Source organism: Saccoglossus kowalevskii, chromosome 16, assembly GCF_978046115.1.
Source record: "Saccoglossus kowalevskii chromosome 16, keSacKowa6.1, whole genome shotgun sequence".
Taxonomy (NCBI): domain Eukaryota; kingdom Metazoa; phylum Hemichordata; class Enteropneusta; family Harrimaniidae; genus Saccoglossus; species Saccoglossus kowalevskii.
Genome location: NC_140656.1, coordinates 8,165,943 through 8,188,116, shown reverse-complemented (window position 1 = coordinate 8,188,116; position 22,174 = coordinate 8,165,943). Strand labels below are relative to the sequence as shown.

At 34.4% G+C, this 22,174-nt stretch overlaps 1 protein-coding gene across 2 annotated transcripts; it reads left to right on the top strand.

Moving 5' to 3' along the window:
- Window positions 1-656: 656 nt before the first annotated feature.
- On the top strand, window positions 657-17,637 carry LOC100372337 (uncharacterized). 2 transcript variants are annotated; one of them, XM_006820686.3, is made up of 6 exons: window positions 660-948; window positions 1,257-1,407; window positions 1,674-1,715; window positions 2,390-2,501; window positions 9,907-10,117; window positions 12,843-17,637. In XM_006820686.3, exons 1-6 carry the CDS (start codon window positions 888-890, stop codon window positions 13,673-13,675), a joined length of 1,410 nt encoding a protein of 469 aa, XP_006820749.1. In that variant the 5' UTR covers window positions 660-887; the 3' UTR covers window positions 13,676-17,637. The 2 variants fall into 2 exon arrangements, with proteins under 2 accessions (XP_077868296.1, XP_006820749.1); XM_078012170.2 differs by lacking the exon at window positions 1,674-1,715 and having other exon boundaries at window positions 657-948.
- The last annotated feature ends 4,537 nt before the right edge of the window (window positions 17,638-22,174 follow it).

Below are 22,174 nucleotides of genomic sequence, written 5' to 3'. Positions count from 1 at the left end.
ACCGCAGTTCACGGTTACGTTTTTAGTAATCGTGATCAAACTAATACCTTCCATCACATCATCGGACGTCCACCTTGTTGAAAACCACGTGACCGTGGGGGGTTTATATGATGACAGAAATTTCTATCACGTAGGGCCGAGTAAATAAATACAATAAAACATTGTAAACTACGCTGTCTCTCTTTTTCATTAGCAAAAAAGGCAGCCATGATGAAACAAAAATAATATTATTAGAATATTCGATTTAGCTGTCAAAACTGTAACCTTGGTTACTTTGTTTCAGTGGCACATGTGATTACCATGTGCTCTTTATTTAAATGATGTTTATCCTATCTGTGATTGGTTCATCGCTTCCCTAGCTGTCAGATTCCTCGCTTTCACGCTGACAGATCGGCCCATGTGCCTTACTAATAAGGTCACGTGGTTACGAGTTGTTTACAGTTGCATAAAATCAAGACATGACGTCATTGGTTAACGTTGGTTGCGACCATTGTAGGGGTGTGTGTATTCCGATGACTCAGGTAAAAACACACACAAAGTATTCTTTCTTATTTTTTTATACACTTTTATAATTAATTATGATAGAAGCATAATATTGAAATTTAATGTCATTTACACGCTTACAAGACATGTGCTCATCTCACTGGGTGAGCTGCCCACCCCCATAAAAGTACGCGTTCACGGGGGTTGGCGGACGCTTGAAGCTTTTAACTGGATATGTTATGTTTGGACTAACGGGTAGCACGATGAAACTTGCGCCATCTTGCTGACAAATCGGCGATTTATTCCCGGATTTGTGCACTTTGTCTGTATAACTGCAAAGACGATAATCAATGGTAACCACTGGAAAAATCAGGCGTGTTTTTTGACGATCTCGTCGTTCCAATATGAGCATAGAAACGTTGTTGGAAGCAGCCGAGTTTTTGGAGTGGCGCGCCCAAGCACGTGGTGAGTACGCACATGTTATGGTGTTTTTGTGAAATTCGATTTCCAACTTTTTATTTAAATCTATATTCTAACCGGTGTTATACACGTATATATATACTCTGTTATATTGTATGCGTATGTACAAATCTACCTTCATCGATGTCACAATCTACCGGCAACAAATTTCGCACGTAATCGAAAAATTTCCTTCAGTTTTTTTTTTTGCTTACGTGTCGACGCGGGTTTGCATACAGAATTAGGGGCCATTGACCAACCGGAGCTAGCATTGTTCGCTCGATCGTTTACATATCGCCTTCTTTGCGTTGCAGATGACGGGGAAAGGCAACTTGTCCCCAAGCTCGTGGAATTGTCAAGTCCACTACCCCGCAGTTTACATCATGATATCGCCCAGTCAACAACAGTACCGGTGATCGAACTGTTCATCGACGACGATGCCCGGGAAAAACGGCGATCCGGCGGGTGAGTGATTTGGTGCCCTGGAAGATGAATTATGTTCAGCTCGCTTTGGGTTATTCCGCCCGTTGTTTTACGCCCTTTGTCCGTGTTGTGTGACCACGCTTTGAAAGCTGAAGTTACTGTCTTGTGACTTCCCCGTGCCTGACTCGGTCACATCCGTGTTCAGTGGATCGGTTGTTTCTTGGCGAGGTCGTAACTTTTTCACCCCCAAGAACCACCATTGCTAGATTTTCACGATCGTTTTGTCATTTTTATTTTGATTTTTTCAGAGCTGGGACGCGAGAAGTTCACAATAAACTCGAGAAAAATAGGTAAAGTGACTCGAAATAAGTTGTCCTAAAAATAGAATTATCTGATACAATAAACATTGCATTGTTAAAGGCCCATGTCAGTTTCTCAGATTAGATATTAAACACAGTCTTCCAGTGCAAGAAGGTCCTTTGAAAAAAATGTTGTTTAGAATTCAATGGAGAACAATACATATATCAAAAGTGTCTAGACAACATGGGCCTTTAAAGGGAAAGCTGTCATTCCCGGTGCAAACCCGGGAGTCATGGTGTTCAGACTATTTATCTATTTTGTTTTCCTTTGTAATTTTAATTTAATCCAGAAGTAAATTGTCCTGCTATTAATAAAGTGGGAGGGTCGTCACCTGCGCAGGCATGGGAGATGAGTCCTAAGTGAGGATAACAATACATGCTAAAAACGCAATGGCTCATGGATAGACGCTTGTTTGTAAAAAATGACATGCTATGGCCACCTGATGCATGCTCAGGTGACAACTCCCTTGCTTTAACTGGAGACTTTTTACAAATGTATTTGAAAAAAAGGATGGTGATTTGTTTGAGTGCGTGATCATAACAAGTCTGATAAATGTGCTCACTTTTACAAGTGTTAAAAATAGGAATAATTTCGCTGTGCAATGTGAAGTGAATGGTATAATTCCAGATGTAAACCGTGTTTTTTTTTTCTTCTTTATTTGTAGGCGAGCTCATTTAAAAGAGTGCTTTGATGTCTTGAAAAAACACATCCCAAATATGGAAGACAAGAAAACTTCTAATTTATGTATTTTAAGAAGTGCTTTGCGTTATATCCAGGTAGGCTTGTATTCAAAGTAGAAATTTTTTTAGAAAATAAAGTTACTTAACATCCTTCCTCTGTGTTTGGCTGAATCATAACCAAGTTGCACTATCTCAGAAATACCATGTAATATTGAATAGGCGAATTTATGAAATACTGACATCTAAATCTGGCACACTTAAATCAGCCAGGGTGGAAATTGACACTGGCAATCTCGCTATAATAATTCAGAATATATATATCACAATTTCATATTTTTTTTAAAAATCTGGTCTATATTTTACCTTCTGTTATGAAAAATGTTAAAAAGTAGTATAAACACTTAAAAAAAGGACAAACCTCAAGCAGTCTTACTAATAACACCCATGGGTATACATTTTGATTTGTATTTTTATGATATACTTCACCCATTTTAATATGGATTTTGCTTGAATAAGCAGCCCCCACACCCCCACCCCCACCCCATCAGTTTCTCGGGGATTTTTATTATTGAGACCAAGGTTGACATCCATCCTTTGTGAAATGTTCCTAATTTGACTGTCAAATAATCAATTTAGGCATTAGAGTATCTATTGTTAATATTGACTACTATGAATGGGGTGTAAACAGGTAAGCTGCATTTTGACAATGACCTGTTTACAACCATGAAAAGTGTACCTTTCAAAAGTTGTGTATCAAAAAGCCAACAGGTCATACTTCAACATCAGCAAATCACTTCTGTATTTTGTTTAAAAAAACTGCCATTATGAATATTCACCAGTTTCTGGAGAATTGTCCAATGTGAACTATTGTTTTTTTGTTTGTTCTTCTCAGTAATGTGTGAAGTAATGTCAACACGACTAATGTCATAAAACAATTATTTTTCCTGAAAAGATGTAATATTCTACTTTATTCTCCATTCACATACCATTGATGAACTAAGGGATTTTTTGGCAGAAATAATTTCAGGAGCCAGGTTCTACTCGTTTATGCTTGACATCTTAGTGATGGTTGCTATGGAGATATGAATAAATCAGTTGTGGAAGATAGGGTTAAAAAAAAATGGTTCAGGTCTTGAGACCATTTTAGCCATTTTTTCTTGATTTTTTACATGTTTTTTTGCAGAAACCAAATAATACTGGTGTAATTTGCCATGCTCCTTTCTATTCTGTGTGGATGAGTTTCGAGTTTATGTGTCTTTTGTTTGGGGTGTTTGTTAACCTTTTCACCACCAGTTCCCTTATTTCATCGCAAAATCACAAAACATTCCCAACAAATTTTTTGAGTAACCCCTGAAAATTGGCTAAAATTTTGTCTGTTGGCTCCAAAATTAGGGTTCATTTTCAGAAACATTGTAAAAAAAAAAAAAAAAAAAAATTTGGGTTTGAAATTTGGCGAAATTTTGTCTTTGCAGATGAAATCAAAATGAAAAAAAATGATATCAGAGTAAATTTACTAGTATACAGTACATAGCAACAAACTACGGTTATGTTACGAAATCTTGCAATAAAAACATAGTGCCCCATCTCAAATGTTGACGTTCCTGTCTCGAACAAATGGTACACTTTATGAATATAAACACAAGTAGTAATTGCATAAATCATTACTACAGGATTCAAACTGTCAGAAAATATTTCAAGCTGTCTAAAAATGTATTATTGATGAAAATTCACTTTTTATGTTTATTACCTAATTATTGATTATTATCAGGCATTGATTATAAGTTTACAATAGCGATTTCAGACAAATATCTCTACTTTCACTGCCTCTGTGACGTGGAGATATCGTATGATTTATTCCCAAAAGCTCAGGTGATGGGGCGCCAGCTCATTATGTAATTGGAGCTGGTATTAGTAATCAATCACACACACTTGCATTTTTTTCTATGCTCAGAATAAGTTCTATTTAATAATCCTGCATAACAACAAGTTCAATTTATGGTTTATATGTGCTTTTTATGAGATGCGCTCTTAATAGATAAATTACAAAGTACAGTATTCAATTTTAAAATTTGGTACATAACTTCTCTGTAAAATAATTCAAATCTTTATTTATTTGACAAATATAAGAAGTGAAGTGGAGCTTAATAAGACCTCGTTTTATGGAAAACACTGTGAGAGAAACATCAGATAAAAAAAAAAAACGTTTTTTCCTCTGATGAAAAAGCCCCTCCTCCTTCAATGCTAACAATGCTAAAAATGCTTTAAACCATCTATGCCTGAAGTTGTGCGTCTTTTTTAGCAAAATGTTTTCTGGGTAGATTTAGAAAATAAAATTTTAACCCGTTGCACATCGGTTAAATAAAAAAGAAAATGCGGTTCTTCAATGCGACAGTATTGTAACAAGTCAACTATCGGCCTGTCTATGAGCCCTTTTAAAAGGGCGGTAATAAGTGCATAGCGTGTGTTTGAATTCCATCTATATAATTTTACATACAATGGCATGTGTTATGTGGAAACCATATTGAATACAACACGTTCACCTGTTATGTAGTAGGAAATTTGATGAAATTTCACTCCAATGTATATGATTGAATATTCACATATTATTTGTACATTGTTATCTCCGTCTCTTTGTAATATTTTGGATTGGTGTGATCATTCTGAAGATATAAATAAAATTGTGAGCATCTGTTGCCGTGGTATTTACTTTATGTAACGTCCATTGCTTTGTGCTAACATTTAGCTTGATATTTGCATGACAATATAACCATGGTAGTTAGATTATTTTGGAACAATATCCTTCATTAACATAAAAACCACTTGTTTTGTTTCAAAGATGCGGTTAAAAAATGTATATCGCAAAAATTAATCGTAAATTCAACCATTGGATTGGGAGAAAAGTTTATCTTAAATTGGAATGTTAATGGCCGATTTTTCTCTATGTAGCATACAAGTTTTGTTGTCGTAAACTCTAAATTGACTATTTTTGGAAAATTATATTGTTTTGCTGAAATAATTGGTTGGACAGGGATACTCAATAAAACTAACAAAGCTACTAGAATGGTTATTGTCATCAGTAATGTCTGCACTCCTCGTCGTCATCGTTGTCGTCGTATATGTATCTTACAATTACTTTATGCTTGCTCATATGTAGATTTGAATATTATAGCTTGTGAACCAACTACAGTGTTCGTCTCAGCGCTTAGTGTACTATGCTTAAATTTAAGTTATTAACTTGAATAAATAATTTTGAATAAATAAACATAATTTTCTGTTTTCTACCGGTCTAAATCAACAATTTTGAAAAAAGACATAGAAATAAATTATTAATGCGAGTCTATTTTGTGAAAGATGACAAATATTGACTGGCATTCAAAAGCTTATGAATCCAGTGAAATCTCCACTGCTAGAATTTCCCTGGACAAAATTAAAACGTTTCTTGAAAATTGTTTCTTCTATACTTCAGCTGTGAATCAAATGCTCATCGGATGTTTGCAAATTTGCCGATATTTTTTTTCAAAATGTCCTAGTTTTGTTCAATTATTTCAGACAAAGGGCCTAAATTATTTTCATTTAAATTTACTGTTTTACACCCAAAAAAAGGTAAATAATTTGAAATGGCCATTGTTGATAGTTAGAATTTTAGAACAAAATATCTCAATCTAATTTTAAGACGTCTGAACCACCTACTTCTTTCACAAAAGTGTTAAGCATATTAAATTCTACATACTATCTGTAGAAATAGTAGGGCCATGTAAAAAAAATGTCATTATAATTAGAATTTATATCAAGGCACAGTGTAGCAGACAACCACTAATGCTATCTGTTTTGGAAAAAAAACAGGGAGGGCATGTTTATTTTTAAAACACTTTTGTTGAATGAAAACAAACAGAGCATTAGTTGTGTGAATAGAATTGGTTTTGAAATAGCGACTGACGGTTTCAGTAGCAGTTCTCAGCTAGAGCGGTTAACAGTGAAATCAAGCCAGTTTTCATTATTGTTTAGTACATTTTAAAAACTAGGAAAATCAAACTTTTAATTTTTTTTTTCAATTTTGTACATGTATGTAACTCATTAGCGCAACTCGCATGTGTGTGTGTGAAAATTGTCATGCTGTAAACACATATATTTATTTTCTATATATATATTTTCTTGGTTTTGTTTTATTTTCGCTAATAAGTCCAGTCTACGACTTTTATTATAGCTGGAATTAATTTTTGCTGAAAAAACATTTGTGGGTGTTTTGTATGGAGTTTAATGTAAAATATAGGAAAAAATAAATGTATTCGCTGGATTTTATTTTCACTGAATCATCCCTTCAGCGAAAATGGCGAAAATTATTTCCAAGTGAAAATAAAGTATTTTACAGTAAATTAAATCCATGTCAATATGAAAAATTACAATGAAACTTTTGTTTTTTTTTTGGGAAAAATCTACGATTTTAAAATCTAATGAATACTATGTAATTAAAATAGCCAAATTAATGCCTTTACATTATTTTACATTTATAGGGAGTTTAATTGTTAAATAGAACACTATGTATGGAGGCAAACTAAATTAATTCAAATCGCAATAGAACATGTTTGGGGCTTGTATGCAGTGTCAATTCATTTGCCTATCTGGTATGCAAATGACTAGCTGTTGTGACCCAGTTTTAGCCACTGTTTTATTTTAGACAATAATGGTCATGGCAAACTGCTGGTGGCTGACAATTGGACCCCCTCCCTCCCTGGAGATGTAATAATTTGCATTGTAAACTTTCACAAAGACATGAATTTGAACTAGGTATTTGTATTAATAATCTTACTGATTTAATTTAAATAATTGTTTGAGGTATGCTTGACTGGTTGCCAGGCCAACCTATCGGAGTGGGTTAATCATAGGTGAAAGGTCGTCTAGGGGTTCAGTGCTTCACAACTGGCTGAGAATTTGTAAATCACATGCACTACAATGAATAGTGCTGTTGTTTGTATTTGCGTTAAGACAGGTAGTCATGGGTACGTAAAAGTATTGATAAGAGATTGTTAAAAAAAAAGACATGAATTCATAATATATTCATGAAAACATTCAATTAAAAAATAAATAATAAATAGAAATTAAAATGGCGACAGACGTATTTATATCGGCATATCTTGAAATAATTATACACGTAATAAACATCATAGGGATTCAAAATCACCGAAAATTCACAACAAAGTAACACAGTTCAGGGGTGAGGGGGTCATTGTACATTGTCCTTGTTTGTTGTCTTTGACGTACCGTACCATTGTTCCCTGATTGTGTCAATTTAGCTAGTTTTTTAGCTAGTTCTCGTAACCATGTCAAAACACTGTTACAATTTAATGCAAGTATAAATGGAATGTGTTTTATTTAATTAGACTGAACGATGTTGAAACAAAGCTTAGATAAATGAAACTACTCCTTTCTAACTTAATGACTATAAACATGTACACGAGTCCTTGAAATAAGTTATAAAATGATTACCGCAATTAAATGTAGACTACTGTAGATTACTTTATTTTAGCTGGAATTACTTTTCACTGAAAAGATTTTTTGGGTAAATGGAATTTATTTTTACACTGATTTTTGATGAAGTTGAATCACATCCATTCAGTGAAAACAGCGAAAATACTGTAGAATACTTTATTTTCGCTGGAATTAATTTTCGCTGAAAAGGTATTTTGGGCGTTTGGCTTGGAATTTATTTTCACTGATTTTTGACGAGATTAATGTAAAATATAGGAAAAAATTTATTTTCACGAAATCATCCCTTCATCGAAAATAGCGAAAATAAATTCCAAGCCAAAATAAAGTATTCTACAGTAAAGTATTTTACATTATAATAATCAACTACTTTTAAGTGTCAAATTTGTGATGTGTGGAAAATATATAGAGATAAGCATACCAGTAGTCACCTGTCAAATTGTAATTACCTGATTTAATCTTTTTTGGCCAAAATATTGATGCAACATTTTGTATATATATATATATATATTCATGTATGTAGGTTTCTTTTCGATCTAAATGTGCATTCTTTCACATTTGCTTTAGTATTTGATCAACTATTTAGAAAAAAAATGGGAAAAATTGATTTTGTGGAAGGTGATATAAGTTGACTTTAGTGTTCAAAGGATTCAATCATGGCGTTGCATATATATCAACGGTGTTTGCTAAACTGAGAGTATTTTCTATTTATTAGCTCCGCTGTCGACTTTGTCGAGCGGAGCTTATCATATGAGTGATTGTCCGTCGTCGTCGTCTGTGTCAATGTTTTACTTTTTCGACTTCTTCTTGAAAACTACAAGCCTGAATGCTTTGATACTTGGTGTATATGTACCTTGGGTAGACCTCTCTTAGGTTTGTTCATTTCATGTTGATATCTTCAATTCTCTAATTTTGGTGAATATTTTTGTCATTTTTGGTAAAAAGTGATATTTTCGACTTCTTGTTAAAAACCGCAAGTGCAATTGCTTTGATATTACAGATATAGGTACTACATGTGGACCTCTCTCAGATTTGTTCATTTTGTAATGATATCTTTAATTCTCTAATTTTGGTGAGAATTTTTGTCATTTTTGGTAAAAAGTGATATTTTCGACTTCTTGTTAAAAACCGCAAGTCCAATTGCTTTGATACTACATATATAGGTACTACATGTGGACCTCTCTCAGATTTGTTCATTTCGTAATGATATCTTCAATTCTCTAATTTTGGTGAATATTTTTGTAATTTTTGGTAAAAAGTGATATTTTCGACTTCTTGTTAAAAACCAAAAGTTCAATTGCTTTGATATTACATATATAGATACTACATGTAGACCTTTCTCAGATTTGTTCATTTTGTGATGATATCTTCAGTTCTCTAATTTTGGTGAATATTTTTGTAATTTTTGGTAAAAAGTGATATTTTCAACTTCTTGTTAAAAACCGCAAGTGCAATTGCTTTGATATTACATGTATAGCTACTACATGTGGACCTCTCTCAGATTTGTTCATTTTGTAATGATATCTTCAATTCTCTAATTTTGGTAAATATTTTTGTCATTTTTGGTAAAAAGTGATATTTTCAACTTCTTGTTAAAAACCGCAAGTCCGATTGCTTTGATACTATTCATATTGTTCATTTTCTAATGATGTCTTCAGTTCTTTAATTGAAATGTGCATTGCTAACAGCGGAGCTATCTCAGCCGATAGGCTGCTTGTTTTATTATTTTTGAGGAATATTCTGGTCATGTGGAATGAATTAAATCTTTACGTAGTTGATAATTTAAAAATTGGTGTATATTTGTTCTCAATTAAATTAAAAATTTTTAACTTTTCATGTAAATGTTTTCGAGAATAAAATTTCATGGGAGTCCCAGTTTCCAGCAGGCTCCAAATTTGGTTTTTGTGAAATTAAAACTGTTCATTTATTTTTGAAATGAATGTTTTTTGTTTTTGTTTTTTTCATAATAATTCCGAAATCTCTGAAAATAATTGTCGTCGTTCTGGCATTTATTCAGATTCTAAAGAAAAAAGAAAGAGAATACGAACACAACATGGATTATCTTGCACGGCAAAAAGTTGCACTTCAGCAAAAACTCAGTCGACTCAAAGGGGAAAATTCAAACATGTCTACTCCATTAGGACACGAGTATATGACAGCTACATCGTGGAAAATGGGATTAGCGTCAGAATATGATGACGACCAGGCATCAACGTCAACAGCATCAGGTGAGAATACGTACTGGATAAATTCATTTTGGTTGATAATGTTTTCAAAGTACAGGTAAGGCAAATGAATGTTCATGTGAAAAAGAACCCCAATATAATATAATGATAATTTTGTAATCTTGTATTTGAGGGCCCAAACGATACACAGACATACTCAGCTCATATCAGCTCCTATTGTTCAAACAATAAGACAGTCATGAATGGCTATATACATACTGTTGGGTCCGAGTACGATTCTGGAAAATTTCATTTTTTCTATAAAACCTCTCTAAAGCCCTGGTTTTCATGTAAAACTGGTAAGGAAATCTTCAAAAAAGTAAACCAGGCATTATCATTTTGCTTATCACAATATTTATTTGCATGTGACATATTTGCGTACCATTTTTCATATCACAGATTTGCATACTTGCAGATTTAGACACTACAACATGTGCATAATCATACATTTGCATATCAATTTATATATCACAATATTTGCATACCATTTTGCATATCACACATTTGCTTACCATTTTGCATATTAAACATTTGCTTACCATTTTGCATATTAAACATTTGCATATTAAACATTTGCATACCACTTTGCATACCACAACATTCACACATCACAGATTTGCATACTACTTTGGACACCACAACATGTGCATAATCACACATTTGCATATCAATTTATATATCACAATATTTGCATACCATTTTGCATATCACACATTTGCTTACCATTTTGCATATTAAACATTTGCATATTAAACATTTGCATACCACTTTGCATACCACAACATTCACACATCACAGATTTGCATGCTACTTTGGACACCACAACATGTGCATAATCACACATTTGCATATCAATTTATATATCACAATATTTGCATACCATTTTGAATATCACACATTTGCTTACCATTTTGCATATTAAACATTTGCATACCACTTTGCATACCATAACATTTGCTTACCACTTTCTATCACAATATTTGCATATCACTCATTTGCATACACTTTGCATACCACATTTGCGTACCACAACATTTGCATATCACACATGTTATACCACTTTGCATATCACACATTTGCATATCACATATTTGCATATCACATATTTGCATATCACAATATTTGCATAACACTTTGCATATCGCAATATTTGCATATCACATATTTGCATATCAACATTTGCATACCACTTTGCATATCACACATTTGCTTACCTTGTTTCAGTGTGTGAAGCACACAATGGGAGTCTTTGTAGTTAGTGTGTGTCCGTCTATTCCACTGATATCTCAAGAACCATATTGGTTTTTGATGAAACTTAATGCACAGATGCACTGGGCTAATGCACAGATTTGATTAGGGTTTGGGTTTGATTAGAGTTTGCTCTTCCTCTAATCATTATGTTTCAATGAATCTACACTAAATACACTAAGACAATGCAACTAATTAGTTTTGGTTTATATACATCCACAATAATTACCTAATTTTCATAATAATTTATTTTTCTGCTCTCCATCAATTTAAAAAAAAAATTACCCATCACAATATAATGAAACTTAGTACATATGTGTCCTGGAACAATACACAGATTTAATTAGTTTGGGATTGAAATTCAAACATACTGAATTTGCATAATGTGCATAATCATCACATTTTATTGAAATTTGGTTCATTGATGCTTTGGGGGTAATCCACAGACGTGATTAGTTTATTAATGAAAAGCCAATTTCTGGTATCTCAAAAAAATCAGTTTTAAATTGAACTTTTTGGTAGAGGTGCGCTGGAATAAATTGGACTGAAAATCACAGATGTAAAATCAAATGTATTTTCTGTAAGTATTATAAACTTCAATAATGTGGATCACATTTTGTACATCTCGAATAGAGCTTCTTGTTTGAAAGGCTAATTAATTTTTAATGTCTTAAATATTCTCAGCACATGGTTTTTTTTTAAAGCTTTCTTTGATTTAAGATTTTTTAGTCCCCATTCGGACGAAGTCCAAAAACGGGGACTATTAATTTGGGTTGTTCCGTCCGTCCGTCCGTCCATCCATCCATCCATCAATCCATTCATACGTACGTCCGGAGCTATATCTTGGACACCCCTTGACGGATTTCATTCAAACTTTGCAATGAACGTTTCTGTTTAAATTTTGTACAAAGATAGTATACCAAAAGATACAAACTACACTATCGTTATTTTTGTGAGTCGATTCAATATGGCTGACTGACACCCAAATTTCATGTAAAAGTGCTAAATTGTCCGGAGCTGTTTCTCAGATGACTAGGCCAATTTGGATCAAAGTTGGTATGGTGATCATACATATTGGGTTATAGGTGCACTGGGGGCAATTTTGTTTTTCATGGTACCCATGCTACTTTCTCTTGAATGCAATGAACATTTCTCTTTAAATTTTGTACAAAGAAAGTATATCAATAGATACATCAACATTATTTTTGTAATTTGATTCAATCATAATTTTTTACAAATCTATCTCCTATTAATGGTTTCAATCTAATCTCAATGACTTCATCAGCATCAAATTGATATGTCAGATCACAAAATTTTGGACAGGGACTGTGTCATTGACAATGACTTGTTCTTGTTCAATATTTCCACCTGCATGATGTAATACAGGCATAATAATTTTAGATTTACAATGATGTAAATCAGAATTGAATATTTTTGTCAATGTTGAATCCTAAATAAATTTTTATTTTTCTACACACAGAAGGCGAAGATGAAGCTCAAAGTTGGTCTCCACCAAGAAGCCGGAATAATTTCAATTTACCTTATACAGCAATGTCAAAAAGTCCAAACATCGGCATTACTCGAACGATTACGAATGGTTATACTGATAAACCAACTACAGTTGCCACAACCCAGTCCGCATTGCCGCGGTCTGTGTTTGTTCCTATTCCCCCAAAACTGACTCCTCATCCAAAACCACCGTCACCAGCTGTTACACATGTCAAACCATCATCTTATCCATCTTCTTTTAAAATGCAACATCTACCGTATACTAATGTACGTATACCAAAGTCGCCATCACCGCATGTTACTGCACCTTCGAGTCAACCAGTTTCTATCCAAGTCAAACCCGTTGTTACGCTAGCAGCAACCCAGCCTTTAGTATCCCAGATTATGTCTCAGTCTCTAATTACATCGACACGCACATTCCATCAACTGTTATCAGGAAGACCGATGCTTGGACAATCGCCGATTGCATTCAATCCGCTTTCTGTCAATCCCTCTGTAGTGAATAACACAGCTACGTTTTCTCAAACTCCATTGATCACACACCAAGCAATTTTGCCGATCATCTCGAGCACATCTGTTGCGGGGAAATCGGCCGTGCAGCCGATTTACAGTCAGCCGATGGTAACCCATTCCATGCTGACTCAACCTTCAGGAAATACTAGGTTTACACCGCAAACAACGAGCCAATCAGTGAGTAACAATATGATTCAACAACCAGTCAGTCAGGCTTCAATCAAACACACGTCTACTGTAAAAGCTGTATCTGTAACAGACTCGCTTAAAACGATCGCTGTAAACAATTGACTCTAGCATACCTCAGATTGCCCCCCCCCCCTCTTCACCAATATACTCAGTGTAGTATAACCCAGCGTAGTTTGATTAGTAGGTGTAAAGTTGCAGATTGAAGCAAGCACAACTACTTATTTTGATACTCGTTTGTTTAGCTTCTATCCTAATCACGGTTATATGCAATGAAACTCTTTAACTTTTTGTCGAAAAATCTATACGATCCATGTGAATTTAAAAAATCCGAATGAAGGATACTTCTGGACAGTATCTTTTCTTTTTGTCACTAAGTTCGAAAATGAGTAAAATAAATAAACTCATTTCAGTAGGGAGAACTCTATTCAGACGGTCTTGGCCAACCTTCCCATTTATTATTGAAAAAAAATCGTATCGTATTTTGTGTATAAGTGATGCTCCATCTAGAATTGTTCACTAAACCTGCAGATCACAGACAATTTGTTATTTATTGACTCAAATTTTAACAAAACAAACCTGTTAAGGGGTTAGCATACGTTTAGTGTGTTTTTTTTTTCAATATTTTTTTTAATTTTAAATTATTGATGGTTATGGACAGTATCTATGACTGTGCTTTTATTCTAAACAAAAACTCCATTTTATAACGCTGATTTCGACGTTTTTTCTATTTCAAAACATTGCCATGTGTGATTGTTTTTAAACACAAGCACAACACTCACATGAAAGTAATCCTAATTGACACTTGATGAAAGATCTGATTTGCATATCAATACTACAAAGTTTACGTAATTACGGTACTCATTTCGCCCAGCCTTCCACTTTTACACTCACAGCTTATTGCTTGACTTCCGACCGCGCGGTCTTGTTCGACCGGAAACCGACAGCATTTTAATCGCTCTTTTTTCGCTCGCTCGCTCATTGAAAACATTGACTGCTCGCCAAAACACTGATCACACATGAGTAGTTGAAATGGTGGTTTTTCAAATCTAATAGTTGCATGACAACCAATCGTCAAAGCAACTTAACTGGGACCTCTTGTTACGTGTTTTGGGTGCTTGTTCTAAATGTAATATTTTATTTTAATGAGACAGTTACGTGAAAAGGGCATAGGTAACTTCTTTCGACAGAGCAGAGAAACGAGGAAAATGTTAATGATTAATCCCAAAAATAACGATACCAAAACCACATCGGTCCACAGGCGGTCGGTCTGGTATAATTTGACATTCAATTTTCAAAATTAAGTCACGATCAGTGGATGAGCTCGATCTATACGTACCGTAAAAGTGTTCCCACAAAAAAATATTTTGACTAAAACGGCCACATGCTCTGAAAAAATAGAACAGAGCTTGACATAAATGAATAATTCAGAAAAAAAAAACATGTCAAATTTAGTTATAGCCATAAATATTTGGTGGCCAGACGATGAACAATTCGAAAGTCAGGATTCACGCGGAAGTCCTTCAGGGCTGAAAATCGTCGACCCTACTCAAGGTTACCTTATTTCACAACTAACAAAGAAAACTGATTCGCCGTGGACTCAGCTTAGATTTTCTTCTTTCTGAACTGAGGTCAAATACCCTCCGTTAGTCAAAATATACCAATGTTTTTCAGTGAAAATAATTTTGAAGCCTGTCACAGAACAAAAAAAAAATATGTGAATCGAAGCAGGAGATTGGACGGTACGACGACCCTTCAATTAACGTCAAATATGCTTTGTTACAACATCATTGATTTGCTGAAAGTCACCTGATCGAAGCATGACCTGGGTCACAGAACCATATTTGTCCGTATTATCAACAGGATTTCGTGAGAGAACCACACCCACATTTTCAACCATTTTCAGAGCGGAAGTTGCCAATAAATGTTGAAAATCTCATGCATTCCATGTATTCAGATGAAATAAATCTAGCGATTGCTAAAAATGGTTATTAATATATTCCCCGATGCTCTTGGAATTTTTATTTTTTTTTATTTCAAGGTAATAAATGGCGAGTTGAAGTTGTATCGACTTCAAGGCGACTGTTTCACCGCGAACAACCAAGCTCTGTTGTAGTTTCGCGATGTAAAATGAAATATATATAATACTTGTTTAATTATTTGGGTTTTCAGCCCACAAATTACGGAACATGATCCCCATGAATTATGGTCAATGTTTTGTCTCGGCTGATTGTGATGAATGCCGGACGTCGGGACCGACGCCCGTTCTAAACTCAGTATGGAGAAACCAACTCCATTTTCGCGTATTCTTATGATCACGTGACTTGGTATTTGCACAATTTAAAAAAATTGCCATATTTCCAAAGTTTGAAACAAGATCATTATTATGGTATATAACATGTATGGGTAAAATGTATGTTTCAATCTATAAATTGAGGCCAAAAAATTTGTGCTGTGATCGGCCGATGTTCAGTTCCCGGTGATTTGAAACTAATTGTTTATTTGTATTGATAAAAGCACATTTTATTGATTTGGGGGTGGGGGGTACGGACAGAGGGGACAATTATACATGGAGATCTACATGAAAATTAAATGTTTATATATAAAAAATCTGGAAAACAATTCTACTGCAGCTCAAAAATAAGTAAAGACAAACACAGTAGACCTTCCCCTTAGTTTGTAATGATCAACCCCTAATTCTGTACATGAATGTTTGTGGGAATTATGTTTTTTTCATTGGACTTGGCTTCAAATGTGCAAAAACTGTTTCAAAAGAAGTGGTGATTAAGTTATGAACCACTGATATAGAAATATAAAATAATCGAATTGCGTTATTTTTTTTTACACTACACTATGACCAACCAATGTAACATTTGCCCAAGTGCTTTCTTCTGTTCTTTACATTTAATCTAAAGGGAATCAAAACAACTTAGTAAATATTACAGCAGTATGTGCTTTCAATGATAAGTGACTATTTCAGTAATTTACATACATGTATTTTGTCAGAAAGAAAATTGCTAAATTGGATAAAATCCATATGGATCAGTTGCACTGTGTATGATTTTATTTGTTATTCATAGATTATATCAAGTTAATTTTTACGCACAAACAGTTTATGTTAAAGAAATTTAAAAAAAAATCTTTATTTCGAAAGAATTTAGTTTTTGAGCTGAGAGTAGGATAGATGATTTCTGATGAAGAACATTATTTACATCAATCTGGAAACTTAGAAAGGTTGTGAACATGCATAGTATGTGTCGCATGGGACCCATGGCAACGACCACTGATCTGTGTGCGATATGAAATTGCAGGGTTTCAAAATAATTGCGTGTTGTACTAGTTGTTTACTCGTAAGTGGTCTATGCGTGCTGCAACTACTGATTAGAAATTACGCATACTAAGTAGCTCATTTACATATTGGCAAATGTAGGCTTGTACAGTGTCATTATTTGGAAAGTCTGCGTAGTAATACTAATTATTAAAACTCATTTGCATATAAGATGATTGACTTGACACTTGATTTTGTAGTACCGAGTTAGCAACAAAAAATTGGGTTAGTCCAACACGGAATGTTTTCTAAAAAAAAATAATCTGCCTAATTATAATTAGCACTTTTGCATACTAATCAATTTCTACATTTTCTTGTACATGTGTTGAAAGCAGTTCAAACTAGATCCTTCCTACCTGTGTGTGTGAATCCCTGGTAGAACAGCAGTGAGACTCGTTAGTAGAACTCTTAATTGGACAATATGAGGCTGAAAGTAGCAAATATAGTTTCTGTATATGCAGTTGTACAAAAGACAAACAAACAAAAAATATTTACTTTTTAAAGTTACCTCCATTCTTTGTATAGGTGTATGTGAAAAATGTAAATATGTGTAAAAAAATGGAATTGCTAAATAGAGTAACTTTCAATCCTTGGTATTTATAGCACCTAGATGAACTTTTTGAGGGAGGGAGAAAGAAACTCTCTGTAAAAAAAAAAAAAGATTTTGTGTATTTAAGTGAAAAAGTTCACTTCTGTGCAAATACATATTCCAAAAGTGAATAAATTGTGCTTTCTCATACTTGTCGTCTTTCTTGTTTTTTTCATAAAGGGCGTGCGTGCGTGCGTGCGTGCGTGCGTGCGTGCGTGCGTGCGTGCGTGTACATGTTATTGCACATGCTTGTGTGGGCAGATGTCAGTTGTAAACTAAATGAGTTGCGAGGTATGGTACAATCCTTGCACAGCAGTGAAAGGCAATACAATCACATTGCTCTATTTTGTTAGCGCCTATGAATGGATATGGTACGTCATGTGACACAATTATTAGGCATACATTTCCTATCTTCCATAGGAAGGCCAAACTCATTGGTGGAGCAATTGCAGTATTGATTTCAACTTGTTAGTGTGAGTAGTTATGTCAAATAATGATTGGACATATTAAAGTAACACTGCATGTGTGATATTTGTATCAAATCTGAATGACATCTGAGTAGTTATGTCAAATGATGATTCGACATATTAAAGTAACCCTGCATGTATGATGCTTGTACCAAGTCTGAATGACATCTGAGTAGGTATGTCAAATAATGATTGGACATATTAAAGTAACACTGCATGTGTGATATTTGTATCAAGTCTGAATGACATCTGAGTAGGTATGTCAAATAATGATTGGACATATTAAAGTAACACTGCATATGTGATCTTTGTATCAAGTCTGAATGACATCTGAGTAGGTATGTCAAATGATGATTGGACATATTAAAGTAACACTGCATGTGTGATATTTGTATCAAGTCTGAATGACATCTGAGTAGGTATGTCAAATAATGATTGGACATATTAAAGTAACACTGCATATGTGATCTTTGTATCAAGTCTGAATGACATCTGAGTAGGTATGTCAAATAATGATTGGACATATTAAAGTAACACTGCATATGTGATCATTGTATCAAGTCTGAATGACATCTGAGTAGGTATGTCAAATGATGATTGGACATATTAAAGTAACACTGCATGTGTGATATTTGTATCAAGTCTGAATGACATCTGAGTAGGTATGTCAAATGATGATTGGACATATTAAAGTAACACTGTATGATATTTGTATCAAATCTGAATGACATCTGAGTAGTTATGTCAAATAATGATTGGACATATTAAAGTAACACTGCATGTGTGATATTTGTATCAAGTCTGAATGACATCTGAGTAGGTATGTCAAATAATGATTGGACATATTAAAGTAACACTGCATGTGTGATATTTGTATCAAGTCTGACATCTGAGTAGGTATGTCAAATAATGATTGGACATATTAAAGTAACACTGCATGTGTGACATTTGTATGAAGTCTGAATGACATCTGAGTAGGTATGTCAAATAATGATTGGACATATTAAAGTAACACTGCATGTGTGATATTTGTAAAGTCTGAATGACATCTGAGTAGTTATGTCAAATAATGATTGGACATATTAAAGTAACCCTGCATGTATGATATTTGTATCAAGTCTGAATGACATCTGAGTAGGTATGTCAAATAACGATTGGACATATTAAAGTAACACTGCATGTGTGATATTTGTATCAAGTCTGAATGACATCTGAGTAGGTATGTCAAATAATAATTGGACATATTAAAGTAACACTGCATGTGTGATATTTGTATCAAGTCTGAATGACATCTGAGTAGGTATGTCAAACAATAATTGGACATATTAAAGTAACACTGCATGTGTGATATTTTTATCAAGTCTGAATGACATCTGAGTAGGTATGTCAAATAATGATTGGACATATTAAAGTAACACTGCATGTGTGGTATTTGTATCAAGTCTGAATGACATCTGAGTAGGTATGTCAAATGATGATTCGACATATTAAAGTGACACTGCATGTGTGGTCTTTGTATCAAGTCTGAATGACATCTGAGTAGGTATGTCAAATAATGATTGGACATATTAAAGTAACACTGCATGTGTGATATTTGTATCAAGTATGAATGACATCTGAGTAGGTATGTCAAATAATGATTGGACATATTAAAGTAACACTGCATGTGTGATATTTGTATCAAGTATGAATGACATCTGAGTAGGTATGTCAAATAATGATTGGACATATTAAAGTAACACTGCATGTGTGATATTTGTATCAAGTCTGAATGACATCTGAGTAGTTATGTCAAATAATGATTGGACATATTAAAGTAACACTGCATGTGTGATATTTGTATGAAGTGTGAATGACATCTGAGTAGTTATGTCAAATAATGATTGGACATATTAAAGTAACACTGCATGTGTGATATTTGTATCAAGTCTGAATGACATCTGAGTAGGTAAGTCAAATGATGATTGGACATATTAAAGTAACACTGCATGTGTGATATTTGTAAAGTTTGAATGACATCTGAGTAGGTATGTCAAATAATGATTGGACATATTAAAGTAACACTGCATGTGTGATATTTGTATCAAGTCTGAATGACATCTGAGTAGGTAAGTCAAATGATGATTGGACATATTAAAGTAACACTGCATGTGTGATATTTGTAAAGTTTGAATGACATCTGAGTAGGTATGTCAAATAATGATTGGACATATTAAAGTAACACTGCATGTGTGATATTTGTATCAAGTCTGAATGACATCTGAGTAGGTAAGTCAAATGATGATTCGACATATTAAAGTAACACTGCATGTGTGATACTTGTACCAAGTCTGAATGACATCTGAGTAGGTATGTCAAATAATGATTGGACATATTAAAGTAACACTGCATGTGTGATACTTGTACCAAGTCTGAATGACATCTGAGTAGGTATGTCAAATGATGATTGGACATATTAAAGTAACACTGCATGTGTGATATTTGTATCAAGTCTGAATGACATCTGAGTAGTTATGTCAAATAATGATTGGACATATTAAACTAACACTGCATGTGTGATATTTGTATCAAGTCTGAATGACATCTGAGTAGGTATGTCAAATAATGATTGGACATATTAAAGTAACACTGCATGTGTGATATTTGTATCAAGTCTGAATGACATCTGAGTAGTTATGTCAAATAATGATTGGACATATTAAACTAACACTGCATGTGTGATATTTGTATCAAGTCTGAATGACATCTGAGTTACCCCAGACCATTCGTCCCGGTGTTATCGCTATCGCCACACGAGACTCCAGCTTGTCTCCTATACAATTTTCCTTCCGCCCACTTAATTTTAATATTCATATGACCTTTGCACTGACATCGATAGCCAATCGCATTCGACCGCGGACGTCACTCTAAATAAACAACTGAATAAATTAATATACCATATTTGGAAGATAGCGGGTAAATTCAACGTTGTTGGTGTGTTCCTTCGGGTTCCGAAGTCGCACGAAACGAGTTCATGTTCCGTTATCTTTCGCAAGTAAAACAGGTCGATATGTATTAAACATGGCATTTGTTTTCTTGTTTTAACCCCCTTATTACGCAAGCTTCCGTCGAAGTGGTGTTTTTTTCGACGATTTGTGGCATGTTGCAAAACGAACGAAACATTGCGGCATTCTTAGCGGTGGATAAGGGATCGACTATGTCGTCACATTTATGTCTCGTTTGAAAGAGAATAAACAACCGCTCAGATAAATATGTTGCTAATATTTAAGTGCGGTGCCTTGAAATCGCCTGCCCGACGTCCAAATTTCAAAAGGATGTTCGATTTGCAATGACGACCGTTCATATGTACTAGGCGACGTTACTAATTACTACTAGGGTCGGTGTTTGCATTAAGAATTATAGAACAAAAGATCAGCAAAGCGGTGCTTTTGTCGGCGATTTTGTCAAAGGGAATATTGATAAAATGATAACAGAATCGCGAGTTGGGTGAAAAATTGCGCCGGCGGCATTCTCAGCGATGGCGACACCCGAGAAACACCGTGTCACGGTGCATTCGTGCATCAGTACACCGAAGAAATACATACATATTGTTGCGGACGACTATTGTAGACTGTGTTCGTGTAGTCTTCGAGTTTGTGGACAGTTAAAGTCGTGTGTGAATTTATTCAAGCCAGGAAAAGCAGGAGGGATAACTTATGGAAATAATTTAATTTTTATTAACACTTACACATTCCCCGGAGGGATTGGCAATGGTTACAAAAGTTTAAAAAGGAATAAAAGGTTACAAAACAGAAAATAGATAATAAAAAAAAACAAAAAAAACAATCGTCTTTCCAATTTGATCCAGTGCGACGTTGTGAAAGGAGCGACTCTGTCGTCTCATCTATGTCTAGTTTGTAAGAGAAAGATTGATAGCGCAGAAAAATCCGCCAATAATGTAAAACAGTGGCGTGAAATTGTCAGTCATTCTAATATCTCCCAACCTGTGAACGAAAGGGTTAAGCGTGCTGCCTTGAAATCGCCTGCCAAAAATAAAATGGCGCGTGTCACGTGACTTTGTTTACTGAAGATAGCGTGGGCGTTTGATTGACACTCAACTCATTAGTATTCCACCAATCACAGCTACATCTACTTTCTGGATGTGCGCAGTCAAATTGTATAGGAGACAAGCTGGAGTCTCGTGTGGCGATAGCGATAACACCGGGACGAATGGTCTGGGG

Excerpts from the sequence above, each read along its gene's own strand:
- LOC100372337 (XM_006820686.3), top strand. The coding sequence starts at position 888 with ATGAGCATAGAAACGTTGTTGGAAGCAGCCGAGTTTTTGGAGTGGCGC. Across the intron at positions 1,408-1,673 it reads GAAAAACGGCGATCCGGCGG|AGCTGGGACGCGAGAAGTTC; the intron begins GTGAGTGATTTG and ends TGATTTTTTCAG. Across the intron at positions 10,118-12,842 it reads ATCAACGTCAACAGCATCAG|AAGGCGAAGATGAAGCTCAA; the intron begins GTGAGAATACGT and ends TTCTACACACAG.